The sequence below is a fragment of the Apteryx mantelli genome, chromosome 11 (assembly GCF_036417845.1).
Source record: "Apteryx mantelli isolate bAptMan1 chromosome 11, bAptMan1.hap1, whole genome shotgun sequence".
NCBI classification, from domain to species: domain Eukaryota; kingdom Metazoa; phylum Chordata; class Aves; order Apterygiformes; family Apterygidae; genus Apteryx; species Apteryx mantelli.
The window spans coordinates 14,258,443-14,280,752 of NC_089988.1; the positions used below are offsets into that span (position 1 = coordinate 14,258,443).

At 52.5% G+C, this 22,310-nt stretch overlaps 1 protein-coding gene and 1 pseudogene across 1 annotated transcript; both read right to left on the minus strand.

The window, feature by feature from the left end:
• Positions 1-1,545: 1,545 nt before the first annotated feature.
• LOC136992984 (olfactory receptor 14J1-like) lies at positions 1,546-5,416 on the minus strand (the record flags this gene model as incomplete). Its single annotated transcript, XM_067303002.1, has 2 exons — positions 4,514-5,416; positions 1,546-1,569 (listed from the first exon to the last, which is right to left on the minus strand). Coding segments are annotated over exons 1-2 (927 nt in total), but the record flags the coding sequence as incomplete, so codon positions are not given.
• A 7,550-nt stretch (positions 5,417-12,966) lies between these two features.
• Positions 12,967-13,864, minus strand: LOC136993092 (olfactory receptor 14J1-like; annotated as a pseudogene).
• Positions 13,865-22,310: the final 8,446 nt, after the last annotated feature.

Here is a 22,310-nt window from a genome sequence, read left to right on the forward strand (position 1 = left end):
GTGGGCATGGAGAGGCTGCAGGTAGACAGGGAGGGGGATGTGCTGGGCACAAGAGCAGGGGAGACAGAGAGTGATGGGCCTCATTGTGGGGCCTCTTGCCCCTGCTGGGGGCCTTGGGCCATGCCTGAGATACACTGTGGACATGGCTGTGCCTGGCCCTGCACCTCTTGGGTCCTGACTTGTCCCTGTCCCCCTCCTGCTGACCTGACTCCCCATCTCTACCTCGGACCTGCCTCCGACTGCAGCCAAGAAAGCCTTGGCAAGGGGAGCTGGCATCCAAGCAGATCCCAAAGAAGGCTGGAAATGCAGAAGGTGGCCCTATATCCATAGCAGCAACTCTTGCCTGACAGGCAATTTAAAGTTGTCAGGAGAGCTTCAGATTTGGACCCTCTACCCAGGGAACACTGCATGCAGAGTCTTAGCTGCATGAAGAAGCAAAAGTAGTCACTTGGGGTCTGATTTGATGATGCCCAGTTATGACAAGAGGTCTTTCTGTGTCACAGCTCGACAGTTTATGAACCATTTGTGACTGGGTTCCTGCTACAAAGAGGATGTTGTTGGGAACAACAGGAGCGGGGCTGCTCCACACAGGAAGTGGAGCCGGAAGCTGAAGGTGCCGGCAAGGCAGGCAGGGCAGGGACGCAATGACAAGATGTGCTCTCCCACGGTGCCCAGATAAGAAGAGCAGAGCAAGTTTGGGGATGGTAACTGGGGTCAGGTACAGTCCAGCAATGGCCAGACAAGAATGGAGGGCTCCAGCTAGCCCTGCTTTGTGTGGGAGCTTGGATGGAGACCTCCAGAGGTCCCTTCCCACCAAAACTCTTCTGAGATTCCATGAATTCTTGCTCCTCAGCCTCTGCTCTGGCACTGCTGGCAGGGGGATGAGAGCACCTGGGGCAGGGCAGTATGACCCCAGCTGGGAGAGCATCGGGGGAAGATCCAGAGGTCTCTGGCTCAGCCCTGGCCTTTGGAAAACTCCCTTGTGCACCCCAAGAGGCTCCATCTGCCTCTTGCACCCTGCCCTGTGCTCCCCTCCCATCAGACAAAGCAGTGGCCATCATTGGCTGGGAACTCTCTTCCCCACGGGGAGGAGAAGGTGGTCCTTTACCAGCCCCACACTGCCTTTTCCACCCCCGGCCTTTTCAGCTGTGTGTGCCTGGCTCTGCCCACTTGCCTTCACAACAGTCATGGCTGCACTGAAGCCCATGAAAATTCCGGTGCTCCTATCCTCGAGCTGGCATCCACCCTGCACCAGAAGCCTGGTTGGCTACAAAGGCATCGCCCGTCCAGTATCCTGGCCTTGCAGATGAGGGCAGGGGTCTTCGCTCCAATTTCCCTGCTCCTCCCCCTGCTCCCAGCACTGCTGCTGCTGTGTCCATGTCAAACCCTCCTGCTGTCAGACTGCCCCGGGCTGGAGGCAGCTCCAGCTCCGTTCAGGGCTGCACTGGAGCCATTCAGGAGAGGGCTGAGGTGGGGCTGGCACCGCCACGGTTGGTCAGGAGAGGGCAGCGCCCACCAAATCACAGAATCACAGAATTGCTGAGGTTGGAAGGGACCTCTGGAGATCATCTAGTCCAACACCCCTGCTCAAGCAGGGTCACCTAGACCATGTTGCACAGGATCGCGTCCAGGTGGGTTTGGAATATCTCCAGAGAAGGAGACTCCACAACCTCTCTGGGCAACCTCTTCCAGTGCTCTGTCACCCTCACAGTCAAGAAGCTTTTTCCTCATATTCAGATGGAACTGCCTGTGTTTCAGTTTGTGCCCGTGGCCTCACGTCCTGTCACTGGGCACCACTGAAAAGATTCTGGTCCCATCCTCACGACACCCTCCCTTCAGATATTTTTATAAATTGATAAGATCCCCTCTCAACCTTCTCTTCTCCAGGCTGAACAGGCCCAGCTCTCTCAGCCTTTCCTCATAAGAGAGATGTTCCAGTCCCCTAATCATCTTAGGAGCCCTTCGCTGGACTTGCTCCAGTAGTGCCACATCCCTCTTGTACTGGGGAGCCCAGAACTGGACGCAGTACTCCAGATGGGGCCTCACCAGGGCTGAGTAGAGGGGGAGAATCACCTCCCTCCACCTGCTGGCAACACTCTTCCTGATGCACCCCAGGATACCATTGGCCTTCTTGGCCACAAGGCCACATTGCTGCCTCATGCTTAACTTGGTGTCCACCAGCACTCCCAGGTCCTTCTCCGCAGAGCTGCTTTCCAGCAGCTCAACCCCCAACCTGTACTGCTGCATGGGGTTATTCCTCCCCAGGTGCAGGACCCTGCACTTGCCTTTGTTGAACTTCAGGAGGTTCCTCTCTGCCCACCTCTCCAGCCTGTCCAGGTCTCTCTGAATGGCAGCACAGCCCTCTGGCGTATCAGCCACTCCTCCCAGTTTTGTATCGTCAGCAAACTTGCTGAGGGTGCACTCTGTGCCTTCATCCAGGTCATTGATGAAGAAGTTGAACAAGACTGGACCCAGTCCTGACCCCTGGGGGACACCGCTAGCTCCAGGCCTCCAACTAGACTCTGTGCCACTGATCACAACTCTCTGAGCTCTGCCTTTCAGCCAGGTCTCAATCCACCTCTCTGTCCACTCATCTAGCCCACACTTCCTGAGCTTCCCTATGAGGATGTTATGGGAGACAGCGTCAAAAGCCTTGCTGAAGTCAAGGGAGACAACAGCCACTGCTCTCCCCTCATCTACCCAGCCAGTCATTCCATCATAGAAGGCTATCAGGTTGGTTAGGCATGATTTCCCCTTGGTGAAGCCATGCTGACTACTCCTGATCACCTTCTTGTCCTCCACATGCTTGGAGATGGCCTCCAGGATGAGCTGCTCCATCACCTTTCCAGGGATGCAGGTGAGGCTGACTGGCTGTAGTTCCCTGGGTCCTCCTTCTTGCCCTTTTGGAAGACTGGGGTGACATTGGCTTTCTTCCAGTCCTCGGGCACCTCTCCTGTTCTCCATGACCTTTCAAAGATGATGGAGAGTGGCTTAGCAATAATGTCCGCCAGCTCCCTCAGCACTCGTGGGTGCATCCCTTTGGGGCCCATGGATTTGTGGGTGTCAAGTTTGCTTAAATGATCTCTAACCCACTCCTCCTCCACCAAGGGAAAGTCTTCCTCTCTCCAGACTTTCTCTCTTGCCTCCAGGGTCTGGGGTTCCTGAGGGCTGGCCTGAGCAGTAAAGAGAAGCCCTCCAGCAGCTCCTTTCCATACCCTCGCAGGGAGTGATGCACCTGACAGTGCTTCTGAGAGAGGACAGTGACACAGGACAAGGGGCACTGTGAGCTGCAGTGCTGGGCACCAACTGTCTGTGCTTGGTCTGGGAGTCCTGGCAGGTGGTACTGGTGACTGTAGCCCTTGAGAAACCCTCAACCCTGCTAGCAGCTGTGAGTCCCCTCCATGACTGTTGGGAGCTTCTGAAGTGTCGTGGCTCCCATCAGCACCTCATCCCTCCACTGGCCCAGCCCTGCTGCCTTGCACACAGCCCCACTGTGCAGGCATCACACAGGACAGGGTGCGTTGTGGGGTGGGGAAACATCCCCCCAGCATGGTCCCCATGACAGCCCTTGGTGCCCTGTCTCCCACAGCCCTCCTGCCTAGCAGCCTCCCACCACCCCCCAGCCCCTGTCCAGCCCTGGTCCTGTCCCCCTGTGGTTAGCAGAAGGCCATGCTCCAGGGACTGCTGAGGTCTGGAGTGCACAGAGAGGCCGGGCAGGGATGGCCATCCCGCCCATACAGGTGCTGAGGCCAGAAGGCAGATGGAGCTGGTCACAATCAAAGATCACCCCTCACCAGGACCACGGGGAATGGCTAGTGCTGGAAATGACTGATACAAGAGACTGCGTGTGCGAGGAGTTTCCTGGGGCAGTTTCTCCCCTCTGGTCATGCAGCAACAAGCTGGCCTGGATCTGTGTTCTGACAGACCATCTTTGAGGCCCCCCCATGGGAGGAGGATGGTCTACAGGCCCAACATATGGCTCCAGCACCTCCTCTGCATGCTCCCTGCCAGCCCTGCAGAGGACCCAGCAGAGGGCTCGTCCTCCCAGGCCTCACAGCTGGACATCCAGTCCTCCAGCTGGGCGTGGACCCTTCTCTGGGGGTGACTTTTGGGGTAAGGACCAGCATGTGGAGTGGGGGAGATTGTATCAAGGAAATGTGCTGGGGACAGAGCGTGAGGGACAGCAGCTTTGGAGGAAGAGCCCAGCCTTCAGGCACTGCACCCGCAAGAACCTACTTTATTACAACGATACTGCGATGGAGTCAGCTCTGACCCAGTGTTGGACACAAATTTCTATGGGCACCAGGTGAGACAGAGCAGTCTCAGTGAAGGTGGAATGAATCCAACCCTTTGTGTAGCAACATGGTGACAAATAATAATAACATCAGTAATAAAAGTAATAATACAAATAAAGTGAACAAACAAAGCTCAGTCCTGGTAGGGGACATAACGGGAGTCATTTGTGGAGAAAAAAGGCAATGTTACCACTGCTGAAAAATGTCCATGAAATCACTCTCCTCAGGGCATCTTTGAGTTCCTTGTTCCTCATGCTATAGATGAGAGGGTTCAGAGTTGGAGGCACAACTGCGTACAGAACAGTCACCACCAGATCCATAGCTGGGGAGGAGATGGAGGGGGGCTTCAGGCAGGCAAAGATGATAGTGCCGACAAACAGGGAGACCACGGCCAGGTGAGGGAGGCACGTGGAAAAGGCTTTGTTTCGGCCCTGCTCAGAGGGGATCCTCAGCACAGCAGTGAAGATCTGCATGTAGGACAGCACAATGAAAATGAAACACCCAAATATTACAGAAGCACTAAATGCAATAACCCCAACTTCCCTGAGGTAGGAGTCTGAGCAGGAGAGCTTGAGGATCTGGGGAACTTCACAGAAGAACTGGTCCACGACATTGCCTCTGCAGAGTGGTATTGAAAATGTGTTCGCAGTGTGCAGGAGAGCATTGAGAAAAGCACTGGCCCAGGCAGCTGCTGCCATTCTGACACAAGGTCTGCTGCCCATGAGGGTCCCATAGTGCAGGGGTTTGCAGATGGCAACAAAGCGGTCATAGGCCATGACAGTGAGGAGATAAAATTCTGCTGAAATGAAGAAAAAGAAGAAAAAGACCTGGGCAGCACATCCTGAGTAGGAGATGGCCCTGGCATCCCACAGGGAGTTGGCCATGGATTTGGGGACAGTGGTGGAGATGTTGCCAAAGTCAAGGAGGGAGAGGTTGAGGAGGAAGAAGTACATGGGGGTGTGGAGGCGGTGGTCGCATGCTACAGCTGTGATGATGAGGCCGTTGCCCAGGAGGGCAGCCAGGTAGATGCCCAGGAAGAGTGAGAAGTGCAAGAGCTGCAGCTCCTGTGTGTCTGCGAACGGCAGGAGGAGGAACTCGTTGACGGAGCTGCCATTGGACATTGGCTTCCACTGCACATGGGGGACTGTCCAAGGAGAAAAAGACAGGGACAAGTTAGGAAAGACTTTGAAAGGAAAATAAATACATTAATAAAACATTCCATTTCTTATTAAAAATTCCACATTGCTGCTTTCTTTTTTGGGAGGCCCTTTGCCTAGTTCCCTTGCTTGAGCTCTGCTTTGTGCTGCCTGAGTGTGTCATGAGGAGCAGGGACCTCTGCCCATGGGCTCCGGAGGAGTCAGTCCTGCTGTACCTGAAGAGGGTTCCTGGGCATGGAGGTGACTAGCTCTGACACTCACAATTTCTGTCAAATGAAATCCACTCATTTGTGTAAGGTCTTTTCAGCATCTTCACTCCCAATTCTAAAGAATGAGGTTTGAGGAACAGAATTTTAGGGATTTTTAAATATTGCTTATTTTCTTTGAGATGCCCCTGTCACCCTTGGGGAGTGCTCTTTAAAAGTAAAAATCCTTGGCATTTCTGCTGTGAGTGCTGAGAGGGAAGCATCCACTGCCACTTGGTGCAGAGTGAGGACAGCCAATGTGTTTTAGTCTCATTCCCAGCTGTCCTGTGCTTCCACCACTTTGAGCTGGAGGATGATGTTACCCTAGAAAGAAAGCAGCCCCTGCTGAGAGCACACGAGTTCAGTTTCAAAGTGCACATCTCCAAACTTCTCACCCTTTCTCTCGGCACCTGAGGGAGCTCCCCACACTCCCCTTCTAGCCAAGGACACACAGGGCTCTTTTCAGATGCCCACATACAGCCTCCCACCACCAGCTCCATACTCTCACCATCTCTGCACCTTCCTCCTGGGGGTCTCAGATATCACAGAGGTGCTATGAGACAGCAGTGTCTTTCCAGAGGGCAGGTGGCAGCCTGGCAGGACACTATAAGGAAACGGTCAAAGGACTCTTAGGACTGAAGATGGGCTCTCCTTAAGGGAGAGTCAGCTCATTTCCCAGCTCAACAGACTGCATTTCCTGGAGCTCCACAGGTTAGAAGGGGGCTGGGGCAACCTCATTCCCATGCAGACCCCTCTGTTCCACAACTTGCAGCATCAGTGTCTGAACTGCAGCTGAAAACCCCCAACCCCAGAAAGCCCGAGAACAAGAAGAGGAGCAGCATGGACATTAGGGGAAACAAGGAGTAAAATCATGATCCTGGTGCTGAAAGAGGCAAGGACAGAGAGACAGAGGGGGACTTGGGAAAGCCCTCACCTTGCCCAGCTGGGCATGCCACCTCACAGATGGAGACATTGCGGGGCAGTCACTCTCAACCCCTTTGTTGGGCAGCACAAAATGGGCCTATGGCTGGAGAGATGCTCCTCTCCTCTGCCGGAGGTCTGGCCGCAGAGGAGGTGGCTTAAAGCAAGGGACTCCATGCCTTTTAGGGCAGAGGCTCTGCTGGGCTTCCCTGCACATCTCCGCTGCCTGGAGCTGTCTCTGCCGGCAGCTCCTTCTCTGTCCCAAGAGCCAAACTTGCTTCTGTGTGCTCAGTTTTACCTTACAGAAACCTTCTGGGACAGGGCACTGGCCAGGGGCATTGCTGTGCTCAGAAGTCCTAAGGAGCAGGTCACATAAAGCCTGATAATGCCATAAAGGTGATGCTGATGCTGTCTGTAGGACAGGTGAAGATGAAGGGGCTTGCTGAGGTTTTTCACAGACCTATTGATCTCAGAGAGGGAAAGTTGAGGAGTCCCAGTTGTTTGTCAAACCAGAAAACTCTTTCCTTTTGTCTTCCTGCCAAAATTAGGGAACCGAAAGCACATACCCTAATAGGAAAGCTCCTTCCACTTCAAGTAACCCTTGTCCTGAGCTTCCTCTTGAAAAGTCCCCTTAGGAATGTCCTGGGAGTGAGCTGGAGCTGTGAGCAACCATGACCCTGAGCCATGCAGCACCTTACCAGCAGGGGAATGAACCTGCCCTGCTGGGGGGGGGGTCTCTCCTCGCATCCAGAGCTTCTCCCCACACTGCTTTGGGGAGCTCCCCAGGCAGGCTGAGGGCTGACCCTCGCAGACAGTAGAGTCACTGCCCCATGCACACAGCATCCTGGGGTTCAGGGAAAATGGTCTGAATCACAGCCCTGCACAGCCCTATGTGTGCTCCCTGGCTTCACACCCCGAAAGCCACCCCTGGCAGAATGGAGCTGCACGCCCTATCCCTGTGATGGTGTGTCAAGGAATCCCTGCTCTGAAGCATCTCCCCCTCCTCTGCAAAGGAGAGCGATCCTTAAAAAACTTATCAGTCATGGGATGAAATAGGGAAGATCCCTCCAGGAACCTCAGTAGCATTGCCCTGCAGCCAGAGACTTACCGTGCAAAGGGCTGTGAAGATTTCTCCCACAAGGAGCTCTCCTCTCTCCTCCCACTCCACACTGCCTTCCACTTCTCACTGTCTTCTCTCCTCTCATGTCAGCAGCAGCAGGCAGTGCCCTCAGCCCTGCTGCTCTTTGCAGAGGAGCTGCTCCTGCACACAGCTGTCTCTGGGCAGTGCTGCCTGGTTGCCAGGAGCTCCCTCCACCCCAGGAGCCTGGCCCCACTCAGGAACAGAGGCCCAGCTGAGCTCATGAATTTCTCTGTCCCTTGTGCTCCCTCCTCCTGGGAAATGTTCACTCCAATAAACTAAAATAATCACCAATGCTCCCTCTCTAAACACTGAAGGAAGACTGATTCCAGGATTGCAATTTGTCTCATCAGAGGACAGTTATCTGCAAGAGGCCTCCAAAATTTCCAGCATCACACATGAAAACAGGTACACCAGGACATCACAGGCAGCAATAGCATCTCTATGTGATCAAATGATTCAAGCCGCAAAAGGAGATCCTAGTCATAAGTTGAGACAGTCTCAAAAAATAACTCAACGAAACAACTGGCAAGAAATCCTCCTTTCTGAAACTTCACACAGTTTTTACCATTGCCATATATTTTTTTCTTTCTTATTAATTGGCAGCACCATGTTCAGGCACTACAGGAATTAGCCTGTCTATGTGAGTGAATATATACGTATACACACACACATTATTCATCAAAATGCATTTGCTACCAACACTCTGAATGGAGAAACTTTGTTCTGAGGAACTGGTGTATTTAAACTGTCATGTTTCAGCTCTCTTCTTCTGCCTCCCTGTTCTTTCTTCTTCCTCGGCTTCTTCTCTCTTTACAGAACGCTCCAGGGAACGGTTCACTGAATCACAGCACTTACGGTGGGGGAGACCTCTGGACGTCACCTAGTCCCAGCTGCCCTGGTCAAAGCAGAGGGAACTAGATGAGGTTGCCCAGGGCCTCCCCCCACTTATGCATTGGCCACAAGGGTGCTGAGAGTGCGCTCCATCCACTGTGCAGGCCATTCATAAAGGTGTTGAACAGTCCTGCCCCACATGTTGATCACTGAAGAATGCCACTGGTAACCAGCTGCCACTTGGAACTTGTACCACTGATGACAGCGTTTCAGCCTGATGGTCCAGCCAATCTTCCACCTGCCCTATGGTCCATTGATCCAGGGCAGAGCTCAACAATTTGTCTCTAAGGAGACTCTGGGGGACTGTGTCCAAGGCTTGCTAAAGTGAAGGTTCATAAAATCCCCTGTTTTCCCCTTGTGCATGCAGGCATTCATCTGATGGTAGAAGGCAATGGGGTTGGTCGGCCATGGTTTCCATTTCCCCTTGGTCAACCCATGCTGCCTCTTCCAGGCCTTCTCCTTCGTAGGTTTGGAGGTGGTTTCCAGGAGGATTTGCTCCATCACCTTCCCAGGGACTGAGGTGAAGAGGACCAGGCTGTCATTCCCCAGATCCTCCCTCTTGCCCTTCTGGAAAACAGCTGAGATGTCTGCCTTTTCCCAGGCACCAGGAACCTCCCTGATTACCATGACATTTCATAGACAATTGGGAACAGCACTGCAGTGACTCCAGCCACCTCTCCGTGCACCCTGGGGTGCTTCCCTTCTGGTCCTGTGGACCTGTGTGTGCCCACTGGGCAAAAGTCCTCCCCAGATGCATCATCCTCTACCATGGGTGAGGCTTTGCTAACACAGATGCTGCCAAAGGACTTGGGGGCCAGGGAGGCCTGGCAGTAGACAGGACCAGGAAAAGACAAGGTAAAAGAGGCAATGACCTCCTCAGCCTTTCCCCTGTCTTTGCCACTATGTCCCCTGCCCCACTGAGCAGGGAGACCACATTTCCCTTGGATGGCTGCCTTGTGCTGCCAACGTCCTTACAGAAGTCCTTCAGGTTACCCTCCCCATCCCTTCCTAGCTCCAGCTCCAGCCCAGCTCCAGCTGAGCTTTGGCTTGCCTAATTCCACCCTAAACAGGATGAAGCACTCTCTTCTGCACTCCAGGGAGGTGACTCTGTTATTCCTCTTACCTCTCCACCACCTCACGGGCACTGCAGTGACAGACAACCTCCACATTCACATCCCCATCCAGCCTGAGCTTCAGGCAAGAAACCAAGGGGAGGATGGCACCATCTACTTAGAGGCACAAACTACAGAGGTACAGAAATCACACTGCAGAAAAGCTTGCTCTTCTCCCCTCACCACTGAGGGGATCCAGGCAATGGCCTTTCAGGTGGTTAAAGGTGAATACCAGGAATTTCAGTTGTAATGTAGCTACGCCTGAGGCAGTGCCTGCCAGGCTGCCTTAGAGTTGAAAGGGAGGAGGAGGAGGTGTTCACCTGCCTTCTTTTAAATGGTCACGTAAAGCACAAAGGACTCCTGTCCCAGAGACATTTGCTCTGTGCTTGAAATAGGGCCTGAGGTCACAGGTGTTCAGGATAATTGAAGTTGAAGGGTCCACAGGAGGCCTGTAGTGCAACGTGCTGCTCAAAGCAGGGTCATATAGAGGGTCAGAAACCAAAAAATGCTCCTGTGAAAGGATTTGCTGCAGGAGAAGGCAGTAGAGGTCTGTCTGGGCGATCTCATGGACAAAGGGTTTCCTTTTTCCCCTTCTCCTGAAAATGGCATCCTCAGGTATCCAGAGAGAAGAAGCTGGGAAACAAATTTTGCCACTAACATGGAGGCAGAGAAGCTCCTGAGTCCCTCACTGACAGAGGCTGGTCCAAAGGCCACCACCCCAATGGCACCAGATCCCCAGGCATGCCTGCCTTCTTGCTGGGCACCCTGCAGCCCCAGGCAGGAGGTCTGCAGGGAACAGAGTGGTGTCTGCAGCCTGCATTCCTGGCCACCCAGCAGGTGTGGTGGGATCCTGCTCCTCTAGATGAGACCGGGCTCTCCTGCATTTCCCCAGTGTGAAGCCTGCATCCCCTCCAGCTGGGAATACAGCCCGGCAGGGAGGACCAACATGGGAAACACAATCTCTGTTCCAGGGTGTGAAGAAAGAGGGGAGGTCAGAGGGGGATCTGCTCATGCCCTGGGCAGTGATTCCCTCGCTGCAGCCAGTACAGCCGTGCTGATGCCCTGTAACCTGTGAGCCCAGGAGATGGGACTCCGATCTGCTCTGGCTCTAAAGATTTCTCAGCCCTTCAGACCCAGGATGCAAAGCACCGGTCTGGGGACACCTCAGCAGTCGAAGGGCCTGAATGCCTGGTGTGTTCCTGAGAACTTTTCTGCAGTCTTCCAGCACTGGTTTGATTCCTGTTGCCCATGGAGCAGAGACTCCTTCTGAGGATGAACTCACTCACTGTGTGACTCTGAGGACAGGCTTGACCAGGCAGTACAAATGCCAGCAAGGCCTCAACCCCACAATAGTGTCCCCAGACCCTCACTCTGCCTTCCAGCCCCTTCGTCCTAGAGGATTTGGGTTGGGAGGGACCACCAGAGATCTCCAGGACCACGATTTGCCCTGAGCAGGGCTATCTTGACAGTTAGATCAGGTTGTTAAGTGCTTTCTGCAGGAGAGTTTTTAAAGATTTCCTGTCCCCTGCCCCAGTGCTACTCAACTACCTTGGTTATTTCTATATTTTTCCTTCAACTCCTTTGAAATTTCCCTTCCTGCATCTTCTCCTTGTTGTCTCTTGCCCTTTCCTCCCCTTGGCCCCCAGCCAGACCATCCCACCAACTTTGACTGAGGACAATCACAGCCTCACCTCCAAGCACAACTTTGCTGGGATCTCCTTGAACTGTGCAGGTGGGCTGTGCTGGCCAACTCCAAGTAGAGCCATGTCCTGCAGACCTCTCCGTGGTCTCAGACGAGAGCGTATGGAGACATAACATGACCCAGGGCAGATCCTGTGGGCCAGTGCCAGCGCAGAGCCTGGATCAGCAGGCATGAGAAGAGAAGACCTCCAGCAGCTCCTCTCCATACCTGGGCAGGGAGTGATGCACCCAACAGTGCTTCTGAGAGAGGACAGTGACACAGGACAGGGGGCACTGTGATCTGCAGTGCTGGGCACTGACCATCTGTGCTGGCTTTGGGAGTCCTGGCAGGTGGTGCTGCTGGTAGTAGCCCTTGAGAAGCCCCCAACCCTGCTAGAAGCAGTGAGTCCCCTCCATGACTGCCAGGAGCTTCTGGAGTGTTGTGGCTCCCATCGGCACCTCATCCCTCACTGGCCCAGCCCTGCTGCCCTGCATGTGGCCCCATGGCCCCACTGTGTGGGCATTGCACAGGACAGGGCGCATGCTGGGGTGGGGAAACATTCCCCCCAGCATGGTCCCCATGACAGCCCTTGGTGCCCCGTTGCCCACGGCCCTCCTGCCTGGCAGCCTCCCACCAGTCCCCAGACCCTGCCCAGCCATGATTCTGTCCCCTGGGGTAGCAGAAGTCCAGGATCTGGGATCTGCTGAGGTCTGGGCCTGCAGAAAGTCCAGGCAGGGATGGACATTGCCTCCACACACGTGCTGAGGCCAGCAGGCAGATGGAGCTAGTCGCATTCAGAGATCACCCCTCACCAGGACCACAGGGAATGGCCAGTGCTGGAAATAGCTGGTGTGAGAGGCTGAGTCTGGGAGGAGTTTCCTGGGGCAGTTTCTCCTCTCTGTTCATGCAGCAACAAGCTGGGCTGGATCTTTGCCCTGAGGCACCCTGCTTGAGGCCCCCATGGGAGGAGGATGGTCTACAGGCCCAGGAGATGGCCCCAGGGCCTCCTCTGCATGCTCCCTGACAGCCCTGCAGAGAAACCAGCATTGGTCGCATCCTCCCAGGGCTCACAGCTGGACATCCAGTCCTCTAGCTGGGCATGGAGCCTAGTTTGGGGGTGACATTTGGGGTGAGAACCAGCATGCGGGGTGGGGGAGATTGTCTCAAGGAAATGTGCTGGGGACAGGGTGTGAGGGACAGCAGCTTTGGAGGCAGAGCCCAGCCTTCAGGCACTGCACCTGCAAGAACCTACTTTATTACAACGATACTGCGATGGAGTCAGCTCTGACCCAGTGTTGGACACAAATTTCTATGGGCACCAGGTGAGACAGAGCAGTCTCAGTAAAGGCGGAAAGAATCCAACCATTTGTGTAGCAACTTGGTGACAAATAATAACAACAGTAATAATAGTCATAATAAAAATAAAGTGAACAAACAAAGCTCAGTCCTGGTACGGGACACAGTGGGAGTCATTTCTGGAGAGCAATGGCAATGTCACCACTGCTGAAAAATGTCCATGAAATCACTTTCCTCAGGGCATCTTTGAGCTCCTTGTTCCTCATGCTATAGATGAGAGGGTTCAGAGTTGGAGGCACAACTGCGTACAGAACAGTTACCACCAGATTCAGAGCTGGGGAGGAGATGGAGGGGGGCTTCAGGTAGGCAAAGATGATAGTGCTGACAAACAGGAAGACCACAGCCAGGTGAGGGATGCACGTGGAAAAGGCTTTGTGTCGGCCCTGCTCAGAGGGGATCCTCAGCACAGCAGTAAAGATCTGCACGTAGGACAGCACAATGAAAATGAAACACCCAAATATTACAGAAGCACTAAATGCAATAACCCCAACTTCCCTGAGGTAGGAGTCTGAGCAGGAGAGCTTGAGGATCTGGGGAACTTCACAGAAGAACTGGTCCACTGTGTTGCCTTGGCAGAGTGGTATGGAAAAATGTGTTCGCAGTGTGCAGGAGAGCATTGAGAAAAGCACTGGCCCAGGCAGCTGCTGCCATTCTGACACAAGGTCTGCTGCCCATGAGGGTCCCATAGTGCAGGGGTCTGCAGATGGCAACAAAGCGGTCATAGGCCATGACAGTGAGGAGATAAAATTCTGCTGAAATGAAGAAAAAGAAGAAAAAGACCTGGGCAGCACATCCTGAGTAGGAGATGGCCCTGGTGTCCCACAGGGAGTTGGCCATGGATTTGGGGACAGTTGTGGAGACGATGCCAAGGTCGAGGAGGGAGTGGTTGAGGAGGAAGAAGTACATGGGGGTGTGGAGGTGGTGGTCACAGGCTACAGCAGTGATGATGAGGCCGTTGCCCAGGAGGGCAGCCAGGTAGATGCCCAGGAAGAGGGAGAAGTGCAAGAGCTGCAGCTCCCATGTGTCCAAAAATGCCAGGAGGAGGAACTCGTTGAGGGAGCTGCTGTTGGACCTTTTCCTATCTCCGGGCATGGGGGTCTGTGCAAAGGAGAAGACATTGAGAAGTTAGCAGAGACTTTTCAAGCAAAGAGACCCCCAAACGTTGCAGTTTTCTGTTTGAGCTGGAGGATGATCACACTCATATGTTGCCCTAGAAAGAAAGCAGCCCCTGCTGAGAGCAGACGAGTCCAGTTTCAAAGTGCACATCTTCAAATTTCTCACCTTTTCTCAGGGCACCTGAGGGAGCTCTCCACACTCCCCTTCTAGACAAGGACACACAGGGCTCTTTTCAGATGCCCACATACAGCTTCCCACCACCATCTCCATACTCTCAGCATCTCTGCACCTTCCTCATGGGGCTCTCAGATATCACAGAGCTGCTATGAGGCAGCAGTGCCTTTCCAAAGGGCAGGATACCACATGGAAACGGTCAACGGACTATCAGGAGTGAAGATGTGTACGCCTTATCGGAGATTCAGCTCATTTCCCAGCCCCACAGACTGCATTTCCTGGAGTGCAATAGGTTAGAAGGGGCCTATAGCAACCTCATTCCCATGCAGACCCCTCTGTTCCACAACTTGCAGCATCGGTGTCTGAACTGCAGCTGAAAACCCCCAACCCGTGAAAGCCTGAGAGCAAGAACAGGAGCAGCATAGACAGGAGGGGAAACAAGGAGCAACACCATGATCCTGCTGCCAAGGGAGGCAAGGAGAGAGACAGAGAGGCATTCTGGAAAGCCTTCTCCTTACCCAGCTGGGCATGCCACCTCGCAGACGGCAACATTGCAGGAGAGTCGCTCTCAGCTCCTTTGTCAGGCAGCATGAAATGGGTCCATGGCAGGAGAGATGCCCCTCTCCTCTGTCGGAGGTCTGGCTGCAGAGCAGGTGGCTCATGCCCTGCAGTTCCCTCTCATTCCCTGCCCATCCCTGCTGCCTGGAACTGTCCCTGCTGGCAGCTCTTTCTCTGTCACAACATCTTCTCCCTGTCAGTGCTCACAGACACCATCCCGCATGCTGGGTGCTCACTTCTGCCCTGCAGAAACCTCCCGGATCAGGGCACTGTCTACAGGCATCTCTGTGCATGCACGTCCTAAGGAGCAGGTCACAAAACTCCTATGAGGCCACAACGTGATGGTGATGTTGATGCTGTCTTTAGACTAAGGTGGAGAAGAAGCATCTTTCTGAGGTTTCTCACTGACCTATTAATGTCTGAGAGTGAAGGTTTAGGAGTCCCACTTCCTTCACAAAATAGGAAGCCTGTTCATTCATTCTCCCTGCCAAATGTAGGAACCTGAAAGTGCAGACACCTGAAGGAAAGCTCCTTCCCTTTCAAGAAGCCCTTCTCTTGATCTCCTCCTGAAAAAAACCCTTGCACATATCCTGCGCTTCAGCTAGAGCTGTGAGCAGCCGTGACCCACGCAGCACCCTCTCAGCAGGAGAATGAACCTGCCCTGCCGGGGGTCGCTCCTCTCTCACAGTGTTTCTCCCTGTAGTGATGTGGGGAGCTCCCCAGGCAGGCTGAGGGCTGACCATCGCTGGCAGCACAGTCACTGCCCCAGGCACACAGCACCCTGGGGTGCACAGACACTGCTCTGAATCACACCCCTGCGCAGACCTGTGTGTGCTCCCTGGCTTCACACCCTGCAGCCACCCCTGGCAGAATGGAGCTACACGCCCTATCCCTGTGATGGTGTGTCAAGGAATCCCTGCTCTGAAGCATCTCCTCATCTGCCTATGCACTGGAAGAGCTGGGAGAGCGATCCTTAAAAAGCCTATCAGTTATAGGATGGGATGGGTTCAGAAGACCTGTCCAGGAACCTCAGTAGCATTGCCCTGCAGCCGGAGACTTAACGTGTCAAGGGCTGTGAAGATTTCTCCCACAAGGAGCTCTCCTCTGGCCTCCCACTCCACACTGCCTTGCACTTCTCTCTGCCTTGTCTCCGCTCATGTCAGCAGCAGCAGGCAGTGCCCAGAGCCCTGCTGCTCTTTGCAGAGGAGCTGCTCCTGCACACAGCTGTCTCTGGGCAGCGCTGCCCGCTTGCCATAAACTCCCTCCATTCCTGGAGCCTGTCCCCATGCTGGAACAGAGGCCCAGCTGAGCTCATGAATTTCTCTGTCCCTTGTGCTCCCTCCTCCTGGGAAATGTTCACTCCAATAAACTAAAATAATCACTGATGGGCCCTCACTAAGCACTGAAGGAAGACTGATTCCAGCACTAAGGATTGTTTCATCAGAGGAGGGTTTTCTGCAAGAGGTGGAAATGTCCCACTCTGGAAACCCCTATTCTCATCTCTTAACTAGGCAGGACGTGTAGAAAGAAGCAAGAAGGGAGCTCATTGACCCATGGTTCAGGTGCTGACTCAGATGAGTCAATGTGGGCACCTCATTCTGGTTTGGACGGTCCTGGGCTGGAGGGGGATTCAGATCCCTCCTGTGAACTTCACAAACACACAGCAGGTGGGATTCCCCTTCCCAAGCTGAAGTGAGCATAACATAGATGTCTGCACACGAGCTCCTTGTCTAAGCTCTGGCTATAATCACTGGAGATGGAGGGTGGGAGTCAGTTGCTCACACACAAACACCTGGTGACATTGGAAGAGACAGAGGTGGTCCCAGGCATGTGCCAGTGTCTGCTTGCTCTGATGGAGCAACTGGGAGACCCACATCCTTCTAGAACATGAGTTGGGGGCCAGGTAGAGAATTCCCTTGGCCATCTCAAATGACACTAGATACCCACTACTGTTAGAGCACCCCTCACTATGATGCTGAGACACATGGAGATGCCTACAGTGCAAACTGCTAATGTAATTCAGTGCACACACTTGATGTAATGACATAGAAACAGGCTGGCAGGGCCATGTCAGATGCCTGCGGTTTCTAGCACAACTGCATGGATGGGACCTATGGGAAAACCATGCCCCTTTGGAGTGGTTGCTGGGCAGACAACACAGGTTATCTCAGGCTTTCTACCTGTGCCCAGACAACTGAATCGCACCACTGCAAAGTCCATCCTGACTCCATTCAAGCGTGCTGCATAAATGGGAGGCACATCACACCAAGGTCTCCCCTCTAGTCTCTGCACTCTCAAACCCTTCTTGCTCTTCTCTGCCTGAATCTCTTCTCACATCTGGACGACATGAACTGGGACTGGGCTAATGATGACCTCAGGGTGGCTTGATCACAGGCTGCCCAGGCCCAGGGACTTCTTCAGTGGCACCTTGTCCTGCCTGGAGATCGCTTCACCCCTGTCACAGGCACCATGGTGCTACAAATCAGCTCAGGCAGCAAACCCCTCTCCTGCCATTCCTGCACAGTCCAGCTCTGTTTTTCGCTGGCCTTGGGCACTGCAGGCTTTGCCCTCTCAGTGGGAACCTCCTTGCACCATTACATTGCCGCCTGCTGTCTATGCCAGCATGGCTCTGCTCTGAAGTGGGGCCATTGCACACAGTGTCTTTGGCTCTTGGTAACAGGTTTCACCACAACCACTCTGCTCTCTGTGCCACAGCTGATGCTCTGCAACACTAATATATGCAAATGCATGCAGCCTGGGGTAGAAGCAGGATCAGATGGAGATGTACAAGCTTTCACAGGTGTGAAACATCAGTGGAATGACTGAGATGTGGTGGGATCACTCACCTGACTGGAGGGCAATGCTGGTGGGGTACAATGTCTTCAGGAGAGACTGTCAGAAAAGATGAGGAGGGAGGATGTCTTTTCTGTGAAGGGGTAGCTCGGATGTGTGGTAAATGTCCTTTACCTAGACTTTAGCAAGGTGTTTGACACTGTCTCTCACAATATTCTTGCATGCACGTTACAACGTTACAGTCTAAAAGAGCAGACAAGCGGATGGGTAAAAAGCTGCTTGGTGACCAGAGGCTCTGAGGGCAGTGGTGAATGGGTAATATTCTTCCTGGAGGCCAGGGAGAAGTAGACCACCTGAGGTTCTCTCCAGGAACTTGTCCTGTTCATCATCTGTATTAGTTACACGCAGGTGGCAACACTCATCATGCTTGCAGATGACCCCAAACAGAAGGCGAGGGTTCCAGTCCCATGTTTGAGGGCTACCATTCAGAGGGACCTAGACAGGCAGGAGGAATGAGCTGTCAGCAACCTCATGGAATTCAACAAGGACAAATGCCAGGGCTTGCACCTGCCATAAACCAACACCCCACTGTGTCACAGGCTGGGGCCTGAGGGCCTGGGGAACAGCTCTGTGGAAAAGGACATGAGGGTGCTGGGGAACAGGAGGCAAAACATGAGCCAGCAGTGTTCCCTGGCAGCAAAGAAGGCCAGAAGCATTGTGGGTTGTATGAGCAGGAGCACAGCCAGGAGGTGGAGGGAAATGGTGATCGCCTTCTAGTCAGTATTCATTAAACCACATGTAGAACACCGCATCCAGGTTTGGGTTCCCAGAAAAAAGAAAGAGGTTGATAACTAGGAGAGAGTTTGGCCGAGGGCCTTTGCAGTACTTGAAGAACTGGAGCACTTGTTCTGTGAGGAAATGGGGCTGGTACACTGTGGAGAAGAGATGGCTTTGGAGGGATCTCATAGCACCCTTCCAATGACTATGAGGAGGTCCTCAAGAAGATGGAGCCAGGCTCTTCACCAGGGTGCAAGAGACCATGGGCATAATTTGGAAGAAGAGACGTTAGTGCAGGAGATAAGGGAAAGCTTTTCCACTACAAGGATGGTCAAGCTTTGGAAGTGGTTGCCCAGAGAGGCTGTGCAGTTTCCTCCCTTGCAGGTTTCCAAGACCACACTGGATGAAGCCCAGAGCAACCTGCTCTGACCCCAGAGCTGACCCTGCTGTGAGTGAGGAGATTGGCCTACAGAACTCCTGAGGTCCCTTCCACCCTGAAGGAGTTTGTGATACATCCCATGCTCGATCTTCTCTTGTGGACGTCAGGGAAAGCACGCAGGTGCCCTGTGACAGTGGAAGCAGGCCAGCTTTCTTGTCCTCCTCCACTCAGAATTATTCAGATGCAGGGCTTCTTGGCAGGAATCTCCAAGACAGACACGATCAGTCCTGGGCTTCACTTTTAATATGCTTGCTTTTTTTCTTCCATGTCTTCTAAGTCTGTCCCTTTTACCACCCTGATCCTGTCCTATACAACCCACCCCACCCCTACTCATCCTTAACTCATTGGCACTGGTTTGGTTAGTTTCGTTCGTTACCTGTTTTTTTTTTGTTTTTTTTTTTTTTTAATTTGGACAACAGATACGTCATGAAGATTTACAGGAGAAGTGTCAAGTTCTGTGCCTAGGTGGAAATAACCCCATCCATGAGGAGAGGTTAAGGGGCTTTGTTTCCTTTAGCCTGCTGAAGTGGAGGCAAAGGGCAGTAGAGTAGGAGCCTGTGACAGCTCGAAGGGTGGTTTCAGAGATGATGGAGCTTTTCTTAGTATCGGGAAACAGCATGCGAAGGGGAAAGATCCACAAACTGCATCTTGAGACATTCAGACTGGACTTCAGGTCAAAAGAATGTCACTCCTAGGGCAGTACTGTGGTGCAACAGGTCACCCAGAGGGAGCCTGTGATCAGCCCCTGCCTTTGTGTTTCAAGGAAAAGCAAGCGAGGACAGGAAGACATTAGGAGAGGCAGGGAGATCCCAGGGTGAGAGCAAGGTGGGGAAGCAGCTTGGGTGTGTACAGGCTGCAGGGAAACAGGCACAGGCGTGGGAAAGCATAGGACAGCCTGTGGTGGAGACGGCCGAGGGCACTGCCAAGGCTGAAAGCTCCCAACACAGCTAGGTCTTTGTCCTCTTGGCCATGGCTGGTGTCTCTGACAACGAGGCCTACAAGAAGACACCATTCCTTAAAGCACTGTGGCCTTGCTGCCTCCTTGTTCCTTGGGAGCCCAGGAGGTGCATTATCATGGTCCTGCACTTGGCATTGTGCACCTCCACCCTCACACTGCCCCCAGGAAGAGCCCTGAGCAATGCGTGAGGGAAAGCATCACCCTACCCAGGGGCTGCCTGTCAGTGCCTGGTCACTCTGCTTGATAACACACATCAAGGTTGACTTGGCATCACAGCCACCCTCACATTGCCTTTGCCTACCTGCAATCAGGGCCTCCAACTTAATCCTCTAATCAGCCCCTGGGGAGCCTTTGTTGATTATGGCCCTTGGTGGGACCTGTTAACACTCCAAGAAACTTGGGATTTGCTTCTGACTTTAACTTCTTGAGAGGTTGCTTCAGCCTCCTCTCACTATCTGAGGTTCATGGGCTCAGCACCAAATACACCCAGGGGTCATTAAAATACAAAACCCCCTAAGGAGTCATGCCTCTTTCCATAATTTTCTTCAGTTCATCAATTCTTGTGTGGTTAATTGGAAAGTTTGGAGGAGAGTATTGAAATTAGGAAGATTTCAATGAGCACCTGAAAAAGAAAGATGTCTGCTTCTTAAGCTTTCTTCATTCTTCAGCTTTCAGAATAAGTCATACCCACATTCCCCAATTCATACTGACCCACAGTGTCTCCTAATGAAGTCTGGACCTGTAGGAAAAGCAGTATTTTTGATAGGAGACCTGTATGGAGAACCTTCCTCCCCAGCTCCCCAGCCCTGCCATTTCCCTCATCAGCCACTGGGCACTTCACATCACTCTTGTGAAAATCTAACCTTCTGCCACTCAAGGCTGTAGCTGAATGTTACAGCTAATGTGCACCAATTCCCACCTGCTTTCCTTTGAGAACTAGCTGCAGACAGACACAGAAGGGTTTTTTCTTAATTGCCAACAAACAAAGTATAATTTGGAACAGTTTATTAAGAAATAAGACACTCCTCAACTGTATGGTAAGGCCAAGCTGCCTCCAGTGAGGTCCACTGCCCACAAGGCATAACCTTCCCTGAAATTTTTTCCAGATAGATAGGAAAGGATAGACAAGAAACACAACAAAGGAGCTGGCTATAGAGACAAGGAGACTGCTGAAAGCCGAGGCAAGCTTGAGACTCCCAGCAGCTCAGAGCAGCAACTGGAGAGTTGAGAGGTACCTGAATGGATAAAGAGCAAGGGGAGGAGGAAAACTGGGAAACTATGGGAAGTGCATATGCCCAGATCGTCTGATGCAAAGATGCCTTTAGAAATGACCAATTGAATCAGGACATGTGGAAATATGTGAGAGATCATTGAGATTTTATCCTCAGCCTAATAGACAGAGCAGTGGAAACACAAGGGCAAGAGCAGATCAATATTTCTTCTCCCCATTTTAATACCCTTCCTGAAGATTTCTACTCTTTCATCATAGGAAAACACTGACATTAAAATTGGCCAATCATTTGAGCTGATGAAAGTGTGCTCCTATTTTTGAAATGTTGAAAACAATTCTTCACCTTTCCAGGCAGAGCTCAGCTGTCCAACCACAAGCACCCAGTGGCACTTGGAGAGGCCGCGGTGTCTCTGAGGGACCTGCCTGGGCCTGGCAGCTCTCACAGGGGACCTATGGGAGATTGGAGCCCCTTGCAGCTGCAGAGGGAGGCTGGGCAGAGGGGAGCAGGGCACCTGCAATGGCACCAGGTGTCCATGACCCTGTGACTGCATCCCACCCCAGTTCTGAAAATGACTTCCCCTTTCAAAAAAAAAAAAGAAAGAAAGAAAGAAAGAAAAAGAATCTCCCCAAAAGACCAGTGTATCAAAAAAGAACCAAACAAAAAATATAATAAGCAAAAGAAGAAAATAACAGCACAATTATAATAAGAATAATAAAATAAGAACACAAAGAAATTTCAAATGCTGAAAAAAGTAAAAAAGTATTTTTTGCTTTAGATAATTTAATTTCTTTCTTATTTCATTTTTATTAACAGTTTCTAAATAATTCTTTAATAATAAGGCCTACACTATTAAAAAGGATATTTTTGTGTCTCGCACAAGTCCAGTGCCCCTCAAACCACACCCTGCACAGGATCTTCCTTGCTGCCCCTCGCTCTTTGCACGCAACGAGTTGCACCATGAGGTGTTGAGCTCTTACAGCTGATAGAGGAAAGCAGCCTCATCAGCTTCAATGAAAACGCTCTATTTATCGATAGCCGAAATTGCACCAAACTCAACGTACCTGTGTTACAATGACGTCTTAAAAGAGTCCCTACACATCTAGCCACAAACCCTTTTCATTCCCTGCATGGTCATGAAGTGCAACTCCATTTGAGGTGACAACAGGGATGGGAATTAGCTTGCCCGATGCCAGACGCCTTCAGTGCAGATGTCTCTGGCTAACCCAGTCGTCTGGACTTCCCTTTCTAGTCAATGGAAAGAAAAAAGTTGTCCCACTGAGAGGTCTTGAGATGCTTCTCCTGGTGACCAGCCAATGCTCCAGAAACGTTCCCATAGTTCCTGGGTCACATTTCCTGGCACCACATGGGAACATAATTACACAGGGCATCTCAGGCAGCAATGGCCTCGATTTGTGTCTATAATGAATGTAAAGTTTTCTGAATGTAAGGTTTTCATCATTGGGT